This window comes from Helianthus annuus, chromosome 15 (genome assembly GCF_002127325.2).
Source record: "Helianthus annuus cultivar XRQ/B chromosome 15, HanXRQr2.0-SUNRISE, whole genome shotgun sequence".
Taxonomy (NCBI): Eukaryota; Viridiplantae; Streptophyta; class Magnoliopsida; order Asterales; family Asteraceae; genus Helianthus; species Helianthus annuus.
Window position 1 is genome coordinate 8,998,909 of NC_035447.2, and position 21,765 is coordinate 9,020,673.

A 21,765-nucleotide genomic window follows, 5' to 3' on the forward strand; every position below is an offset into this window, starting at 1 on the left:
ATAGGAACAATTATATAATAGTTAGGGGTTGTTTAACATGAATGGTTAAGTGCTGAACTAATAAAAGCTCCGAACTATTAAATGTTGAACCAGTAAGAGGTCTGAACTATTAAGAGCCAGTATAATGTTTAACCGTTCAGAGACAAATGTCTGACCAATTCAGATTATAGGTCTTAACCATTCAGACTCAGTATAATGCTTAACCATTTAGAGGCAAATGAAATGTCTGAACCATTCAGACATCTACTAGCGAAACAAACAATCTGGACCATTAAGTGCTTAACCAGTTAGAGGTCTGAACTATTAAAAACCTTATTAAGAGCTAAATAAACAACCCATAAATCGGATTTAATAGTTATTGAATTGAATTTGAAAGGAGGCGACTACCTTATTAGTTGATTGAAATATTGATATATCAATATACCTCACAACTTTTTTTTATTAAAAGATATTACTTCAAAGAACTACCAATGAATCATATGACCGACATATTTTTATAAGCAAGCCAAGTAATATTTAAACCTGTTAAATTTAATTAAAAGGAAGCATCCCTCAAACTTGAAGTTGAAGGAGCATGTGATGATTTCAGTGTTAAAATAAGACAGATTTAACAAATTTCAAGGCTAAAGGACCATGTGATGTGTTATGGAATCATTTTCTTGAAAAGATGCCAAAACTTTACTCATTAATGACATAGGTCATGTGTGTGCCCTTGTAACATTCATGTGTATTTGATTCCCTTCTAAGACTCATAAGTCCTATAGCTATGGAAACTCAACTCATTGCATAATTTATCTAAATGGCCAAGATCTTGGGATACCTAGTGAATTTGAAGCATTGAGGTCTCAAGTTTGTACCAGCATTAATCCATTAGGTAGCGTTCATTTCATGAAATGAAATGAAATTTTGATCGAGTTGGAATGTTGATTCCGTTTCTTATTTTGTTGGTTTTAACAAAAAAATAAATCGGAATTGAACAATAACACAGGAAATGGAAGCTACATTCCAATTCCATCCGGATTCTATTCCATTAAGTAAAACAACACATCTAAATTCCAAATCAAATTTCAATTCCCGCACAAATTCTAATTCCAAGTCCATTACTTTCAATGAAACGAACGTGAATACTGGCTCTCCCGTAACTATGTGGCCTAGCCAGGATTTTTCTCCTACAGGTTCATAAATTTTTGAGGGACGGATGACCAATTCTCTATCACTAACTTTTGGCTTTTTTTCTACTCCGATCCATTTTAGCGGTTCGGGTCGGGCCACATAAAAATAATAGCAAAAATCAAATTAAAATACAAATAATTAATAAAAAATACATCAATCGATATTAAAGTGAATAATAGAAATTCATTTAAGTTGCTCTTTATAGGGTTTTATTTTTTGAAACCTATCTGGCATGGGCGGCGGTGTCCAGCGAGATGGAGACTGCAGAGTAATGTCCGATGAGGTCGATGGTGTGAAGCTAAGCCTTATGCGTGACTTACTAACCGCGTCGATTCTTCCCTATTTCCCCCGTGGTTTATTTGCACTTTTTAATTGGATTTAAATGATTTATGGGCTTATCTGGTTGACGTAAGCCTTAATGAGTTAGTTTTTATTGAATGTGGGCTAAATAAGTTAACGGGTTACTTTTTTAATAGAATGTGGGCTTAATAAATTATTGTTTTTAAACTGGACATGTGGGTTAAGGTTGGTTGCCAAATTTTCTAAGGTTCATATCAAGTTTTCTAAAAGGGTTAACCGTCAAAGTTTCTAAGGGTTCGGTGTAAAAGTTTCTACGGGTTCAATGTCGAAATTTCTACGAATACGATGTCGAAGTACACGTATATATAACAATAAGAAAATTTGGTACGAGTTCGATTGAACCCATACCCTTCTATGTAGCTACGTCCCTGTCGTAACTACATGTCTAGTCTTAAGAGTGGAGTAAAACCAACAAAAGGTTGGGGGAGTGGCTTTTCAATTCATATGCCATACTAATTTAGGTTTCAATCCATATGTTTCTACTACTGGATGAATATTGTGATGGACCATCACATTGGTATAAGAAGCAGAGTTCGCTTTGTGACATAAAGATGCAAGTCATCTCAGATCTGGAATTATTTTAGCATCAAGAAGTAACTTATCATTTGTTTTTTTTTTTTTAACTTATGATAAAACTATTAAAGCTTCTTTGCTTTAATAGTTGAAAAGAAAAGAAGAAATTAACTTTTATACGTCTAAGTTTTGGTTATAAATAAGTGTGTTAATGAGACTTAAACAAAGTAGTTGGGTATATATTCTACAAAATACAAACTTATGTTTAGTTTTACTAGCTTAGGGGTATATATGCGTTTTTTTTTTTTTTATTAAATAAGAACGCTTAATCATACTCTAGTAGACCAGAAATTCTAAACTATTCACCTTTGTCCCTGATTGAACCTGGGACCTCTCCTTTAAGAGACATAAGCCTCTACCAAGTGGGCTAGCCCCACATTGACTATATATGCGTATAGACAATGGTTTTAACCTAAACATAATTTATCACGTGAAAACCTACGATGACTCAAAATCCGGAAACTCAAGAAACCTCATAAAAAACCTAGAATGACTCAAAATCCTGAAATGAAACTATGCACAACATTAGTCTTGAATAAATTTATATACATGTTGGCATAATTTACGAGTGAGGCATAAAACTTTTTGCCAGATTGAATCTACGCTATAAGATACAAATAGTTTTACCTTCTTAATTTATAGAAAATATGAAAAACTTTTCTGTTTATATGAATTGCATAGCCTTCAAACTCTTTGAAAAAATATGCTATAAAGCTTAAAATGTTTCATAACTATCATACAAGAAATGTTTTATGAAGTGTGTTACGAAGTTATGTGCATATTTTTGGAAATCGAGCATGTATTTCATATTACAAGTGTGATTAGAGTTGATATATGATACGAATTTATAAGTTGAAATTATTTTACTTATTTGTAAATCTTTTATTGATTTTCTTTTTGAAAAATCTCTTTATCCAAAATATATCTAACATGTTAAACTAACATTGACCAAGTGTTGACTCATTTACAACCTAAGCCAGCTTAACTTGATTCGTTCACCCAACAAACTTTACAATCCATCACTTGTGACTTAGTGGTAGAAAGGCTTGGGGTTCTCCAATGGAGATCCGAATTCAATACTCACTTGTGTCACTTTGGTGGATTAGACAATGATGGAGAGAGCCTAGTCTCCTTGCAGAGGTGTCATCCTCTATGTTGAGACCACTCGGGTTTTCGTCCCACCATGTGTCACGCCTTCCCGGTAGAACGGCCAAGCCGAACTCTGAAGCTAGCGTGGACATGGTTAAGACAACATAGTCTGGCCATAGTAGGGCAACGAGGCTCTCCAATTTTGAAAGTGCAATAGCCAAACTATAAAAAAAATCGTTGTTCCAAAAAAACCAAACAAACTTTTCTAGCTTTTCAAACATCTTTAGCCCATGGGCCTAGAAGACTATCAACTTTAGGCCCAATAGGATCAACAGGCCCAACAATTAAAGCCCACACACCCACTCATCTTCCTACCAAGTACCAAATATCCTCTCCTCTTTCAAAACACATTCACCAGAAGCAACACTTCTGATGGCTTTTATCTTAAAATCATTCAGTTACAAACCTCAAACCCTAGCTTTCACCTCTCAATCACGATGCGAATCGCTTCTGAAATCGAAGAAGCGGTTTATGATTCCGTTTGTTAACCCTAGAAATCGCAGGTCTCGAATCCACGCTGCTCAATCGAACTTTTTCAGAGGTATTTCGTGAACTCAATGAATTTTTATGCTTTTTGATTGTATATATGTAGTTGTGACGTCATTTAGCATGTATGTTATGGATAATATTCTAATAGAAATCGAGATTATTCTATTTCGTGTGAAAATTGTGTGTCTACCGGATAATATGTGAATTGTAAAGTTTTAACACCAAATTAACCGGTAATTCTATGAAATGATGATCAATTGATGTTGAATATTGGAGTTACAGATGCTTTTTGGCCATATGGAGATGTAATTTGATGGTAAAACAGTTTGAATCTTGTAAAATAGGGTTATTATAGGTATACGACTGATGGTCAATCAACTAAATGAACTATCAACTATGTATGTCAATTGCTCTAGAGTTGGGAAAGTATGTTTAGACATGGTTTTAAAAAAATTGAGATGATCCGGAAAATGCCTCATGGTCTCGAGGCGGTTCTTGCACACGTGGGTCAAAATTTGGGTGTGATGAGTATGATATGTGAAAATGACCAAAAAGATGTAAAGATCATGAATGTTGTACTTGATGTAGTGATAGAGTAACTCATCGCCTCATGCCTCGGATTTTGGGACCTAAACACCTCAAAGTGGCGCTTTTTAAAACCAAGAGTGTAGAATTAAGGGAGGAAGGAGTTTTGTTGTGCTTCGGTTTAGAACTACATAATTAAATGACTTCGATTCATTGTTACTGTATGGTATAGATGACACATTATGAGCAATTTTGATGTTAATCACTCAAATTTTAGTTGAAATTCCAAGTTTGTAGACCGAATTTGTACCATAAAGTTTGAAGTTTGCATCAACTTATCACGTATTTTAGGTGTTGTCCTACGTAGAGCTGAACGCATGTGCTTGTTTCCATTTTGGATTCATGAGTTAGTTTCATGTCATCCACCTTTCCGACTTCAAATACATTTAGAATCAATTTTTGCAACTGGAGTGTTACGTTTCTCATGTGATCTCTTGGTCTTGTGCTAACCTTTATGACCATGTGTTGTTGATAAAGTGCTTCAAACAGCATATAAGGTCGGAAAGGATGGAGTTGAAGCAGGGACCACTTTAGTGCCAGTAAGTTATCTTCTCTCCATTTACATGTCGTCGATATCAAACCCATTTATCTTTTCAAGTTTCTACTTTTGGTGAATTGTACCTATTGTTCTTATCGGGTGTTTTAGGAGTCAGTTCCAAGACCAATTGCTCGGATATCTGTGGCTGTAGTCGGGGCAGCCGTTGTACTTTTTTTCGTCAAGTCATTCCTATCTACAGCTTTCTTTTTTCTGGTATGCTTGTACCCATAGCTTCTGTAAGCTTAGTTTCACTAGTTAGTTGCTGTATGTGGCAATTTTAGCTCATTACTTATAAAGAGGTTAATTTGGGTTATGTTTTTTTCTCTAAAGAATATAACGGTTGAAAGTCGCTAAAAGTGTATTCCAAATGCATAAAGTCTCCATATTCATTTTATGCATCTTTTTTATTAATCATTGATAATAAGATATTTTTGCATTCATTTGACACTAATAAAATGTAATGATATTAATAATTCATGACAAGTGTTTTGGTCAATGTAGCCTGTTTTAAAAAGTTTCCTGCTTTGAACCAAAACTGTTTTGACTAGGGATGAGCAAATGGTACCGGGTACCGGTACCGAATTTCCCAAACCGACTTGATTTTCGGTACCAACATTTAGCATTTTTGGTACCGGTTTGGTACCGGTTTTTACCTTCAAATACCGGTCCTTACTGGGTATTTTCCGTACCAGTATCCATTTTTTGGGATTTTCGGTACCGGTAGGTACCGAGATATCCCTAGTTTTGACCCGTTACGTAGCCTGCCCATTTTGCCACCTCATTACTTGATCATCAATTATTTTCGTTTTTTATAACATTTAATTATACGAAATGGCTCAGTTGTCCAGTTGATCACTGGGTTTCATTTTGACAAAAATGAAAGATTTCAACAAATTTAGTACATATATGGGCTTGAACTTTTGGACTTCATCACTAGTTAAAGGTTCCATCATCAAAACCAAACATTCATACAAAACATTATCCAATAGCAAAAAAAACAATATCTTGTTGGTTAACTTGGTTTTATGAATGTTCGTAACCAAAACCAAACCAAAAAACTCGTTTTTCAAAAGTTTAAAACCTCACCATCTATCCATCGGTTATGTTACATCTCAGAGCTGAAGTTGTTCCAATTTCTATACAATTTGTTGTGCTACTTGTGAAGATTGCATGCAAGTAATGGTTTTTATATTTTATGAAACAGGCAACAATGGGGCTAATTTACTCGGCCTTTATCGCCTTCAATAAGGATGACGGCCCTACAACGGGCGGCAGCGACACCACCAGCAGCAGCACTGCCACCACCGCTTCAACCGATGAGGAAACCCTTGAAGAAGCTAGAAGAATAATGGAAAAGTACAAATAACTATATAATTAACACTCACTAGCTTCAAGCAACATAACTTATAATAGCTTTTTTAATGTAGATAAATATTGTAAATCCCTGACCCACTTTATATTTGAGGTTACATTTTTATGGCTTCTAACTAAATACATAGTTTCACAGTGAGATATTTGATTTTATTCAATTTGGTCGTCGGCTTCGTTGATATCTTCCTATGACCCAACTCTAGCGTGATGCAAGTATACCTTATGATTGAGAGTGTATTCAATGAGAGTAGTAAATGTTGGTATTTAATGACAACTAGCAATAACACCCGCGCGCGTTGCAGCGCGGGTACGTAACAAACATCGAATGGGTTAGTCAAATGTTATGTGATGTGTTAATCATATGAAAACGCGTGTTTAGACGTTTCCCGATTGAACTCAATGTAACCTATATAAGCATTGCGATTGGATCAAAACATAATGTAAATCAAATTTATATCATAAAATCATAATGTATTATATGTAACCCGACTCATACATATGTATTGTATGTGACACGACTCAGACATAGAAAACGTAACACATGTAACGGGAAAGTTGACACGTATAATTAAAAGAGATTAATTAGAACCTTGTGAAAAAGGGAAAAAAGAAACCCCGATTTAACTCCACTCGACTCAAAACAAATTTTACCAAACATTCATAAAATAAGCACGAAAACATATTATATTGACCTGACTCGTTTCCCAAATTAGTTTACGTCGAAACATACACCAACTTGAATGTACACCGAAACGTACATAAAAATGGTTTTTTTATACGAACACATATTATATTTGACCTATCTCGTTTTTAGAAAAAGTTTACTTCGAAACATATAGCAAATCGAATTCATGACGACAAATACATAAAAATATACACGTAAAAATAGTTCTTTTAAAGTAAATGAGGTATAGGGGTAAACTCGAAACAAATCATTAGTAAAAAATTTAATAAGTTAAATACGTTCGTAAAATCGTGCCAAGTAACACCAATGCCACACCACTGCCAACGACCACCAATATCAGGAAAGCTCGTAAAAATAAAATAATAAAAGGAATAAATAACACCAAATGAAAAAACAGACGTAAAATTGTTGAACCACGGACGCCCATTGCGTCATGTTAATGCGAGAAATTAGACCGTAACATAAAAACGTAGAAAAGAATAACTAAGTCGATCTAGGACCCGCACGTTGCGATGAACTTCTCAAACGGAGAAAAATAGACGCATTGCGATTGGCCTGTAAAACGGAAAAAAATAGACAAAAAACATTGAACCCCACACGCACATTGCGGCGTATTGACTCGCAAATTTAGAATGAAACATAAACGAAAAACTTGCGAAAGATAAAAGTATGAGTGACTAAAGTTGAACATAAAAAAATTGTTTGTGTTAAATTGCAAAAGATTAAAAAGCTTTAGGTAAAAGTAAAAAAAAAAAATCAATAAGATTAAAATGTAAAAGGTAAAAGACTTTTAGATTTAAAGTAATAAAATTCAAAATTTTTTTGAAAAACACCCTATGCATAATTTACAAGCATATAAAGCAACAAGATGTTGCTTATTTATAATGTGGTAATGTACGTTCTTTTGGTCGTTAGGGGTGTCGGCAGGTTGTGGTTGCGGGTTTTGGGTGGATGCGGTGTAGCTGCTGCCATCAATGTGGGTAGGGCTGGGCGGGTCTTGGTGCGGGAGTGGCTTTTGAGGGGGAGTGGCTTTTGAGGCAACGGGTGAGTGTTGTGATTTAAAAATTTGACCGTTCAATGGTCACTAGCCTCAAAATAAAATAAAATAAAAGAAAACCTATATATACCTTGTTTCTTTCTTTCATAATTCCTAACTCAAATTCTCTTTCATCTACATTTTCTACACCCAAATATTCATCCAAATCTTTTTACACCACAATACGGATCGCAATTTGTACCTTCCTCCCGGTTCATAAGATGATTTTGATTTGTTCGATGATAGTAGCCTAGATTTTTTCGTGGATATTGTTGCCCAAGCTGAAATTGAGGACACAACAACATTGAAAACATAAATACATGTCACATGATCGTGAAAAAGCTCTTGCGGTCCTAACGGAAGGTTATTTCATCGATAACCCAAAATATGATGCCGCTATCTCTCGATCAAGATTTCGGATGTTGAAAACGTTATTTTAAAAAAATGTTGAAGGCATAGAATCCAAATTTGAATGGTTTCAAGAGGGCATAGGTGGTAGGATAAAAAAAGTTTTACTTTGCAAAAATTGCACATCGGCGGTTAGACAACTTAAACTAGACATGTGTTCGTATTCGTTCGTTGAACAAACAAATAAATGAACATAAATGGATATAAACTAACGAACAAAAATAAATTTAAATGAACAAACATTCATGAACTAGACAAGTGTTCATGTTCGTTTGTTAAACCAAATAATATTTTTTATTCATATTCGTCCATTTATTAGATAAACGAACATAAAAAAAATTTCCGCTTTCATAACATTGTGAGTAATGTAATTCAACCGACTTGTTTTGCCACTTCCACAAAACAAGGGTGTATACAAATAACTATGTTTATAGTTGATGTTATTAACATAGATAGATGCATGGGTTGTGTTTGGGCAATGTTTTCGATGATGGACATGAGAACCGCTATTGAAACGTCGCGACCCTTGATGAAGAGCCGCTTAAATAACTGCTTTGCAACCTTGTATGTAACAAGTCATTAGAGGCTTATCTTTTGCGACTTGTTGGATGTTTTCGATGAGATTAGGATCTTGAATATCTCTAATCCTTGCTGGCTTCTTATAATATGGGCAACCATTTGATTCTTGAACTTTCTTTGCATTTGTCCTTATTTTTGTTCTCAAATTTTTGGCCTGTTGCTTTGTTAATCGTCTATCATCCTTGTAGAAAAGTCTTTCATCATCAATCTTTAGTCCTGCAAGACCACTTTCAATTTCCATATGGTTCATATAGCCATGTTGGATTTCCTTGTGCGTTGCAACACATACACGTCTTGTTGCCTCGCTTTCTTCATCGCCATCATCAAACTTAAACGTTGCCTGGTTGATTTTCGGGACATTGGGAATTGGAACAACCCGTCGTTCCAAATCGAGGCGTCGGAGATCACGGATGATCTCTTTTTCGATTTCGGATAACATCATCGGTTGGAAAACAATTGGTTATTAAATTGGGAAAAGAAGCTTATTATCTTGTAGACTCGATAACCTTGGTTACCTATTTATACTTATTAATTCCATACAAGAAATAACACAACCTATATTCAACCATTCAATAAGTAAATGAGGTAAAAGCATAACTCGGCTAATTTGCATGTTTTCATTTATCCATGGTGTTCTCTGCTACGTATTTTCATATTACGCAAGCATAATACTATTCTCATATTAGCTAAATTTTGTTTAATTTTTCTTCTTATTTGACCCGTTTAAGAGATAACATAGCCTAAATCTAGCCATTCATAAGTATTTGAGGTAAAAGCATAAGTAAGCTAGTTTGGGAAGTTATTATCGATAGGATTATCTGTTAAATATTTTCATATACCATGTCACACCTGAGCAAAATCCGCAACAATCTTGAATTCTTACGTCATTCTTCGTGCTTACTCGTCAAATTTCGGGACGAAATTTCTTTCAAGTTGGGGATGATGTGACAACCCGAAGTTTCAAGGTCAGTGTCTTCGATTCCGTTCTTGTTTTAAATCTATTTATTCAACCCGTGACCCTGTTTAGCGTGCTAGTATATGTTTGGTAGTTGTGTGGTGCGTGTGTGTGTAACGGGCCAATCTCTAGGTTGTGCTTACAACTCGGTCGTAGCGTATAATTGGTCCGCAATGTGAATTTTGACTTAGAAACCCGTTGACATAAGTGATCGGACTTGGCCCAATCTTGGCGAGTAGCATCAATAAACAACCGGCCCAAAATGACTGTTTTGGGTCAGCAAGTATAATCGGCCCAAGCTATTGTCTTGATTTGCAAAAACAATCGGCCCAAAACACCAATTGTTTAGCAAATACAAGTGGCCCAGTTCCTTGGCCATTTATCTACCTGTGTACGTGAACTAGGGTGATCGCAAACCCTACTTCTTCTTCCTGGAATTGTGAACGGCAGTAGAGCACCCCCCCCCTTGTCGTGACCGGGTCATCATTGTTAGATTCTCCATACTATCTTGGTTAGTGTCATCTCATGTTCATTTAACTTACTGATTGTTTTAATTATATGTGAACAAAGTATGATTTTCCGGTTGATCATGCTTTCGTTATTAATACATGAATATATCTTGTGTGACTAACAGAACTGTGTATGCACGATGCTTGTATGATTAATTAGAGGATAATGGTCTGATGAGTATGATGGTTTTATGTGATGTCTCGACAGGATTGTTTTGAGCCAAGAGAACCCCTCCTGTTGTGATAATTTCAATATGTATAATATAGCATAATAAAAGAACTGATTTGATAAACTTCTGTTCGTGTATTGCCAGTAATTATTTAGGTTGTAAACATAATAATGATGATAATACACATGGGTGGAGATGACACCACTTGAAATGTCTTGAATATGATAGGGCCGCATGTAATTGTTTATTTGTTGATGTCATTTGATGCTTCAGATTACATGTGTGTGATGTAGATTATCAAGGGTCATTGAATGTGATTGGATTTATGTGTCAGATGGTAGCACATGTGAGAAACTGAGTAAATGAATTATGAATGATAAAATAAGACTATAATTTTAATTGGACCTCACACATGCAACACATGATTGGACCGATTACCTTATGAGTGAAATTTAAGTCCTTATAACAGTGAATTGATAAAGCAATAGGAATAACATATTCGAATAAATGATGTGTTGTAGCGATAGATGTGATGTTCAAACAGTTGGGTCGAGGGGTTTAAGTGGCCGTTCAGCCGACGCTTATATAGTTGGGCTGCGTGACTCCGGGTCACCAGCCGAGCCCATACTCTTGTGTGCATTAGATTGCTTGCCTGGGCCATTCAGCTAAAGAAACACATACACTTGTTTGGGGCTTTACAGGGAGGGCTTTGCACTGTTGGGCTGCATCCTTCCGGGTAACAGTGGGTGATGCGGAACCGGGGTGTTTCTTTGGGCCGCACACTGTGAAACCGTCCGCGGTACTCATTTGGGCCAGTCATGATGGGCCGCGGACAGACATAAGGGTCACACACGGGCACGAGCTAGAACTTATACATGTGGCCATAAAAACCAACGGACACTGGGGATTTAATCACCTACTACTATTACTATGTGATACGATGATGTGTGTGGCTGATTTCATTTTATGGTTAACTATTACAATGCGTAGGACAGTGTGAGTGTGTACATGTACATGGAACTGTGTGGTATGTGATTAGGAGTATGTGAATTAAACATGCATGTTATGTCAAAATAAGTGCATGCAAAACTGATTGATATTGGTTCTCATGATAGGGAGTATTTGATCCACTGTAAATCAACTATACACAAGTAACGTAACCTACCGAGCACTCTAAGGTGAGTTCACTACATTCGAGCATGCGTCCCAGTGGTTGGGGACAGTCAATGGGTATTCCATGGGGGGATGAGTCTTTGGGTAAAAACGAGTATATTGGTTAATATTCTCACCTATCATCTTTTGTAAGTCCCTCATCGGGTATTAGTTAGTAGCGCTACTTAGGTTTGGCACCCTCACCCCGTGCCTGTAGAGGACGGAGGTGAACTAATGACCCAGTCTGGCCCAGTACTAGATAGGAGTACGTGGGAAGGGCAGTCGTGTATTTCAGGAGCCGTCATTGTTCGGAAATGAGATATTAACAATATTACTTGCATTGGTTATTGAACTGCTTTATATTCAACTGGTAACAAACGTTTTCTGAAACTGTGAACTCGCCAGCTTTGTCTGATACACTTGTTACATGCTCGCAGGTCGTTAGGTACTTGAAAAACAGGAACTTGCTGGCTGGAGGGCGAGAGTGGTCATGGTTGCATTGATGGATTTATTTATCAGACATTTATTTGCTATGATTGTTTGGATAACATTTATTTTATGATACATTAACGCTTTCGCTGAACTTATGGTTTTTAGATAACTTATGTTTGGGATTTCAGTATTATTAAATAATGGAATTTTACTTCAAACTTGTGATTCAATGTAATTGGTGGCTCATTGCTAGTCGTCACACGCCCAACAGGGACACTCCCTAGGTGGTAATTCGGGGGTGTGACAGTTTGGTATCAGAGCCACTGGTTATAGTGAACTTGGTTTTAAAATGTTTTACAAAACCAGACTATAACTGAACTGATCCGACATTGACCATGACACTCAGCTCCAGGCAGCAAGGTTCGTCTCTTGTCTACTACTGCATAGCATATTTAGTACACACTCATGATTAGTATCACATTCAACCGCACACTTGACATTACAATACGAACTCACATACTATCGGTCTATGCTACGTGTTTTAAGAGTAGGACTCTTCTTGAACATACATGCTCTATGTTGTGATGTCATTGGTCGTACAGCTTGAATTTGGGGAAACCTTTTAACACGAGTTGGGAGGAGCCGGGATAAACATGCAAATTGGGTTATTATTATGGGTGCACACATAATAACAACGTGGGGTGCATGTGAGTCCCAGTAAATCTCGACTGGCGTGAAAAAGGAATTCCGCGTTGTTAGCCAATCTTGTATTAGAATGTGGGGTGCATGTGAGTCCCGGTAAATCTCGAGTGACTAGGGATTGTAGGGCCACACTTCCAGCTCAGCAGCAGCCATCACAGCAGTCGGGTAGACAACAGACTCAGCAGAACCAGGGTACTCAAAAAGGGTGTTATCAGTGTGGGGCTGAGGGGCACTTCAAGCGAGACTGCCCTCAGCTGAAGCAGAACACAGGGGGTAGCAACGGGAATAACAATGCGGGAAACAATGGGGGTAATGTTGCGCGTGGGCGCGGGTTTGTGTTAGGAGCTGGGGAAGCGCGGAACGACGGCAACGTGGTTACTGGTACGTTTTCAGTGAATGGTGTGATTGCTTCTATTTTATTTGACTCTGGTGCCGATTGGAGTTACGTGTCTTTGGGGTTCAGTTCTCAGTTAGGGTTAAGTCCTACACCACTCGTAATGAAACACATTGTAGAGATAGCAAACGGTAAAACAATCGAAGCTTCGCATGTCCTAGTTGGGTGTAAACTCGATCTTCTGGGTCAAGTATTCGACATTGACCTACTTCCCATTACTCTTGGAAGCTTCGACGTGATTATCGGTATGGACTGGTTGTCCAAGTATCGGGCGGAGATTCTCTGTAAGGAGAAGATCGTACGTGTCCCCCTTCTTGGTGGAGAATCTTTATCGGTTCAGGGTCATCGCAGTGGGACCCCAGTTAGTATTGTTTCAGCAATGAAGGCTCAGAAGTATCTGCGTAAGGGCTATCCTGCTATTTTAGCCCTTGTCACTGATTCACAGTCCGATGAAAGGAAGATTGAGGATCTTCCAGTTGTTCGTGAATTTCCTGACGTATTTCTCGAGGAACTCCCTGGTTTACCTCCACATCGTCAGGTGGAATTCCAGATCGACCTCGCCCCAGCGGCAGCCCCGATTGCTCGAGCTCCTTACCGTCTTGCACCAGGGGAGTTGCAGGAATTGTCAAACCAACTCCAAGAGCTGTTGGATAGGGGTTTCATCCGACCTAGCTCTTCCCCTTGGGGAGCCCCAGTCCTATTTGTGAAGAAGAAGGATGGGTCTTTTCGGATGTGTATAGATTATCGCGAGCTCAACAAGGTGACGGTTAAGAACCGTTATCCTTTGCCTCGTATTGACGACCTGTTTGACCAGCTGCAAGGGTCAAGTTTCTATTCAAAAATCGACTTAAGGTCGGGATATCATCAGGTGCGAGTCAGAGAGGAAGACGTTCTCAAAACAGCGTTTCGGACGCGATATGGTCACTATGAGTTCTTGGTTATGCCATTCGGGTTGACCAACGCACCAGCGGTCTTCATGGATCTCATGAACCGCGTGTGCAAGCCATACCTTGACGACTTCGTTATCGTTTTTATCGACGACATTCTAATTTATTCCAAGAACAAGGAAGATCATGAGCAGCATCTACGCCTTATCCTAGAACTCCTGAGGAGGGAGCAGCTGTACGCGAAATTTTCTAAGTGTGATTTCTGGATACGTGAGGTACAATATCTAGGGCATATAGTTAATGAGATGGGCATACATGTGGATCCTGCCAAGATCGACGCCATTAGAAATTGGGCGGCACCAAGGAATCCTTCGGAGGTGCGGCAATTTCTTGGTCTAGCAGGGTATTATCGTCGTTTTATTCAGAACTTCTCGAAGATTGCTCAGCCACTCACCTCATTAACACAGAAGAAGGTAGTTTACTCTTGGGGAACGAAACAGGAGGATGCTTTCCAGCTTTTGAAACAAAAGTTATGCAGCGCGCCGATTCTATCTCTACCAGATGGTACCGAGGATTTTGTGGTTTATTGTGATGCTTCGATTCGGGGTCTCGGTTGCGTGTTGATGCAACGCGAGAAGGTGATAGCTTACGCTTCTCGACAGTTGAAAGTACACGAGAAGAACTACACGACACACGACTTGGAGTTAGGAGCAGTGGTCTTTGCACTGAAGATTTGGAGGCATTATTTGTACGGTACGGAATGCACCATCTATACTGATCACAAGAGCCTTCAGCATATCTTTGACCAGAAGGAATTGAATATGCGGCAGGGTCGTTGGGTAGAGTTGTTCAATGATTACGAGTGTGCCATCAAGTATCACCCAGGTAAAGCTAACGTTGTAGCAGATGCTCTTAGCCGCAAGGAACCAAAGCCGAAGCGTATTCGTGCCCTACAGCTTACTATTCACTCTGATTTACCTGCTTGGATTCGTTCAGCTCAGATTGAAGCATTAAAGGAAGAAAATATCGAAGCTGAAGGATTACGAGGTCTACACAAGAAGAAGTTCGAGCAACGGTCTGACGATATCTACTACTTCATGGAACGAATATGGGTTCCTTCATTTGGTGATCTTCGAGAGCTTGTGATGGACGAAGCACACAAGTCACGATATTCTATTCATCCAGGGTCCGATAAGATGTACCAGGACCTCAAGGTTTTGTATTGGTGGCCGAACATGAAAGCTATTATTGCCACCTACGTGGGTAAGTGTTTGACCTGTGCTAGAGTCAAGGCAGAGTACCAGAAACCTTCGGGTCTACTTCAGCAGCCAGAGATACCCATGTGGAAATGGGAACAGATCGCTATGGATTTTGTTACGGGGTTACCTAGAACACAGGCTGGGAACGATATTATATGGGTGATTATCGACCGTCTCACAAAGTCAGCACACTTCCTAGCGATCAAGGAGACAGATAAGTATTCGCAGCTCGCCGCAGTGTACCTTAAAGAGGTGGTTTCTAGGCACGGGGTGCCGACTTCTATTATTTCTGATCGAGATCCTCGTTTTACTTCGGAGTTATGGCAGGCTATGCATAAGTCGTTCGGCTCACGTCTCGATATGAGCACGGCCTATCACCCACAAACGGATGGTCAGAGTGAACGCACTATTCAGACGTTAGAGGATATGCTACGGGCATGCGTTATTGATTTTGGGAAAGGATGGGAGAAGCACTTGCCGTTAGTAGAGTTTTCCTACAATAACAGCTACCACACCAGTATCAAAGCGGCACCATTTGAGGCACTGTATGGGAGGAAGTGTCGTTCACCTCTCTGCTGGGCTGAGGTGGGTGATAGTCAGATCACAGGTCCTGAGATGGTACTCGAAACTTCAGATATGATCGTGAAAATCAGAGAACGTATGGTAGCTGCTCGTGACCGCCAGAAGGCCTATGCGGACAAGCGTGCCAAGGAGGTAGTGTTTGAAGTGAATGATCGAGTCACGCTGAAAGTCTCACCGTGGAAAGGGGTTGTGCGCTTTGGGAAACGTGGCAAGCTGAAACCACGTTATGTTGGGCCGTTTAAGGTTCTGGGGCGTATTGGTAAGGTGGCTTATAGGTTGGAGTTACCTACTGAGCTGGGTAATGTTCACGACGTATTCCATGTATCGCAGTTAAAGAAGTGTTATGCTGACGACCCATTAGCGGTGCCTTTTCAAGAGTTAAAGATCGACGACAAGCTACAGTTTGTTGAAGAACCCATCGAGATCATGGACCGTGAGGTCAAAGTGCGTAAACACAGTCGTATTCCCATCGTTAGGGTTCGTTGGAACTCAAGACGTGGACCGGAGTTCACGTGGGAGCGCGAGGATCAGATGAAACTAAAGTACCCTCACCTCTTTCCCAAAGACAAAGCAGAGTCAAGCAAAACAGGTGAATCTCGGGGCGAGATTCCTCTTCAAGTTGGGGATGATGTCACACCTGAGCAAAATCCGCAACAATCTTGAATTCTTACGTCATTCTTCGTGCTTACTCGTCAAATTTCGGGACGAAATTTCTTTCAAGTTGGGGATGATGTGACAACCCGAAGTTTCAAGGTCAGTGTCTTCGATTCCGTTCTTGTTTTAAATCTATTTATTCAACCCGTGACCCTGTTTAGCGTGCTAGTATATGTTTGGTAGTTGTGTGGTGCGTGTGTGTGTAACGGGCCAATCTCTAGGTTGTGCTTACAACTCGGTCGTAGCGTATAATTGGTCCGCAATGTGAATTTTGACTTAGAAACCCGTTGACATAAGTGATCGGACTTGGCCCAATCTTGGCGAGTAGCATCAATAAACAACCGGCCCAAAATGACTGTTTTGGGTCAGCAAGTATAATCGGCCCAAGCTATTGTCTTGATTTGCAAAAACAATCGGCCCAAAACACCAATTGTTTAGCAAATACAAGTGGCCCAGTTCCTTGGCCATTTATCTACCTGTGTACGTGAACTAGGGTGATCGCAAACCCTACTTCTTCTTCCTGGAATTGTGAACGGCAGTAGAGCACCCCCCCCTTGTCGTGACCGGGTCATCATTGTTAGATTCTCCATACTATCTTGGTTAGTGTCATCTCATGTTCATTTAACTTACTGATTGTTTTAATTATATGTGAACAAAGTATGATTTTCCGGTTGATCATGCTTTCGTTATTAATACATGAATATATCTTGTGTGACTAACAGAACTGTGTATGCACGATGCTTGTATGATTAATTAGAGGATAATGGTCTGATGAGTATGATGGTTTTATGTGATGTCTCGACAGGATTGTTTTGAGCCAAGAGAACCCCTCCTGTTGTGATAATTTCAATATGTATAATATAGCATAATAAAAGAACTGATTTGATAAACTTCTGTTCGTGTATTGCCAGTAATTATTTAGGTTGTAAACATAATAATGATGATAATACACATGGGTGGAGATGACACCACTTGAAATGTCTTGAATATGATAGGGCCGCATGTAATTGTTTATTTGTTGATGTCATTTGATGCTTCAGATTACATGTGTGTGATGTAGATTATCAAGGGTCATTGAATGTGATTGGATTTATGTGTCAGATGGTAGCACATGTGAGAAACTGAGTAAATGAATTATGAATGATAAAATAAGACTATAATTTTAATTGGACCTCACACATGCAACACATGATTGGACCGATTACCTTATGAGTGAAATTTAAGTCCTTATAACAGTGAATTGATAAAGCAATAGGAATAACATATTCGAATAAATGATGTGTTGTAGCGATAGATGTGATGTTCAAACAGTTGGGTCGAGGGGTTTAAGTGGCCGTTCAGCCGACGCTTATATAGTTGGGCTGCGTGACTCCGGGTCACCAGCCGAGCCCATACTCTTGTGTGCATTAGATTGCTTGCCTGGGCCATTCAGCTAAAGAAACACATACACTTGTTTGGGGCTTTACAGGGAGGGCTTTGCACTGTTGGGCTGCATCCTTCCGGGTAACAGTGGGTGATGCGGAACCGGGGTGTTTCTTTGGGCCGCACACTGTGAAACCGTCCGCGGTACTCATTTGGGCCAGTCATGATGGGCCGCGGACAGACATAAGGGTCACACACGGGCACGAGCTAGAACTTATACATGTGGCCATAAAAACCAACGGACACTGGGGATTTAATCACCTACTACTATTACTATGTGATACGATGATGTGTGTGGCTGATTTCATTTTATGGTTAACTATTACAATGCGTAGGACAGTGTGAGTGTGTACATGTACATGGAACTGTGTGGTATGTGATTAGGAGTATGTGAATTAAACATGCATGTTATGTCAAAATAAGTGCATGCAAAACTGATTGATATTGGTTCTCATGATAGGGAGTATTTGATCCACTGTAAATCAACTATACACAAGTAACGTAACCTACCGAGCACTCTAAGGTGAGTTCACTACATTCGAGCATGCGTCCCAGTGGTTGGGGACAGTCAATGGGTATTCCATGGGAGGATGAGTCTTTGGGTAAAAACGAGTATATTGGTTAATATTCTCACCTATCATCTTTTGTAAGTCCCTCATCGGGTATTAGTTAGTAGCGCTACTTAGGTTTGGCACCCTCACCCCGTGCCTGTAGAGGACGGAGGTGAACTAATGACCCAGTCTGGCCCAGTACTAGATAGGAGTACGTGGGAAGGGCAGTCGTGTATTTCAGGAGCCGTCATTGTTCGGAAATGAGATATTAACAATATTACTTGCATTGGTTATTGAACTGCTTTATATTCAACTGGTAACAAACGTTTTCTGAAACTGTGAACTCGCCAGCTTTGTCTGATACACTTGTTACATGCTCGCAGGTCGTTAGGTACTTGAAAAACAGGAACTTGCTGGCTGGAGGGCGAGAGTGGTCATGGTTGCATTGATGGATTTATTTATGAGACATTTATTTGCTATGATTGTTTGGATAACATTTATTTTATGATACATTAACGCTTTCGCTGAACTTATGGTTTTTGGATAACTTATGTTTGGGATTTCAGTATTATTAAATAATGGAATTTTACTTCAAACTTGTGATTCAATGTAATTGGTGGCTCATTGCTAGTCGTCACACGCCCAACAGGGACACTCCCTAGGTGGTAATTCGGGGGTGTGACATACCACCTGAAGATAATACCGGCACCAGGCACTCTTTTGTTTCCAAAAAGTACATACAAATGTAGATATCCACTATTAATAACATTCTAGTTATAAAAATGAAAACAGACACAAGGCAATTGTTTACTCAATTAATGGGTATTGTTAAGCGTATGGTTTACACTTTACAGACATACACTATGCAGGCACCAAAGAACGCTTCTACGATGTATTTATGGGTGTTTTATGGTAAATGGCTTATATTCATATGTGAACATGTAATGTACAAACACGTTTTAACATTTTAAGTCTAACTGCCAATAGTAATTGTAATTAAAATTTAAAGAGCATAGTACAGTACATCGTTGTAATTTCCATCTCTTGAATTTCATCATCGCTTTCGACGCAGTTTTCGTACCTATAATTCGATTTCAAAGCTTTCCATTGTGTAAGATTTTCAACGGGTTTCAACAGCGGATTCAAAGATGCCATTTTCTTCCCGGTGCTCAAAATCAATGGCTCCTCACTCGTTTTAATATTTTATAAAAAATATAAACAATTTAGAAACGAAACCCGAATCTCAAATTAAAGGAAAGAAAAATAAATCAAGTCTATAATCTGGGAGTGAATTAAAGGGCTTATACTTGATGCATTGTACCAATGATGCATCACCTTGCACAAGATTTTGACTTTTAGGGTTCTGAAAAAGTCTTTCATCATCAATCTGGGAGTGAATTAGAGGGCTTATACTTGATGCATTGTACCAATGATGCATCACCTTGCACAAGATTTTGACTTTTAGGGTTCTGAAAAAGTCTTTCATCATCAATCTTTAGTCCTGCAAGACAACATTCAATTTCCATATGGTTCATATAGCCATGTTGGCTTTCCTTGTGCGTTGCGACACACACACACACGTCTTGTTGCGTCACTTTCTTCATCGCTATCATCAAACTTAAACGTTGCCTGGTTGATTTTCGGGACATTGGGAATTGGAACAACCCGCCGTTCCAAATTGAGGCGTCGGAGATCACCGATGATCTCTTTTTCGATTTCGGATAACAACATCGGTTGGAAAACAATTGGTTACTAAATTGGGAAAAGAAACTTATTATCTTGAGTTGTAGACTCGATAACCTTGGTTACCTATTTATACTTATTAATTCCTTGCATTGCAAGTTTACGTGCAAGACTCAAATTCTAAATTTTAATTGGAACTTTCAAAAACAGAGGTATTCCTCCTGCTCGATTCACGCGTTTTAGTATAACATTTGGTGATAGTAGGAGGTATTCCTCCTCAAGTTTCCTTCTAAGAATTATGGTCATCATGTGTGTAGATGCAATCGCCATACATATGTTGGTTTGGTACTGATTCCAGACCTCCTTATAATGATGATAACACGAACGATGGTACCCTTTGTCCACCACAAGTACCCTAAAAAAATTGGAAAAAATATATTACGTAAACAATAAATACTTACACAAGAAAAATATAAACTATTAAGCTAAAACTTACTGTTCTCTTGGGATTTCCATGAGTGATGAGAGGGTTTTGTAAAAAGATCAGATGATAGGATGATTTGCAAGTTTTTTAGTTATTGTTGAATAAAGTACCCTTTATAACAAATGGAGTTAAATGCCCGGATAGTCCCTGTGGTTTGGCTTTTTTTCACCTTTAGTCCCTAACTTTCTAAAATTACAGCTATATTCCCCGACTTTTCAATTTTCGTTCCCGAACTTGAACGTTGTAGCGCACCATCGACTTGAGCTCCGAGTCCGGTCATCGCAGCTTCCATTTCAGCAACTCGTTTCTCCAAGGTCTTCTCCTTAGATGCACCATGATGTTTCCTTCCTCCATGGGGTATTTTATCCCGTCCACGAGTCTCATCACCAACAACAATATTGATGCCTAGTCCTTTGTTGCTCGTATCAGCCATTTCCCATCGAATCGACGTGCTCTGATACCACTTGTCACAGAGTTAGTCCTTCAACTCGAGTGCGGCTCTTAGTCACCGTGCTAAGATCAGCCTTGACACCAACTTGCAACTCGATTCAATGACTTGAACAAAGGGAATAAAGATTGTGAACAAAGGGAATACTTGTATTGCTTTGAGAACTCTTTACAAAGGATGCTTTGATATAAATTTTGGAGGTGATATGCAAATGAGTATGGATCACCTATTTATACTTGTGGCTAGGTAATCTAGATAATTCTATGTATAAAATATACAAATATCTAAGATATTTACATGGACTAATCTAGAAAGATTAAGGAAAATATCTTGGATATTTTCCTAAGAATTCTCTAGTCTTTGTTGATATTTTTGAGCCTTGAATCTATAATTTTCTAAGGTAAAAATCTGCCACAAAAGTCCATTGAAGCTGGTAGGAAATTTCGGAACCCCGAGAGTTGCGATCTGAATTTTGGCGGGCTATGACACATTACTCGGTTATATGTGAAAATATTTGGTAGGATACATGATAACA

At 38.9% G+C, this 21,765-nt stretch overlaps 1 protein-coding gene across 2 annotated transcripts; it reads left to right on the plus strand.

Annotated features, from left to right (window-relative positions):
• Positions 1–3,591: 3,591 nt before the first annotated feature.
• LOC110910465 lies at positions 3,592–6,391 on the plus strand. 2 transcript variants are annotated; one of them, XM_035984147.1, is made up of 4 exons: positions 3,592–3,796; positions 4,819–4,868; positions 4,976–5,080; positions 6,072–6,391. In XM_035984147.1, exons 1-4 carry the CDS (start codon positions 3,628–3,630, stop codon positions 6,231–6,233), a joined length of 486 nt encoding a protein of 161 aa, XP_035840040.1. In that variant the 5' UTR covers positions 3,592–3,627; the 3' UTR covers positions 6,234–6,391. The 2 variants fall into 2 exon arrangements, with proteins under 2 accessions (XP_035840040.1, XP_022010806.1); XM_022155114.2 differs by having other exon boundaries at positions 3,594–3,796; positions 4,807–4,868.
• The last annotated feature ends 15,374 nt before the right edge of the window (positions 6,392–21,765 follow it).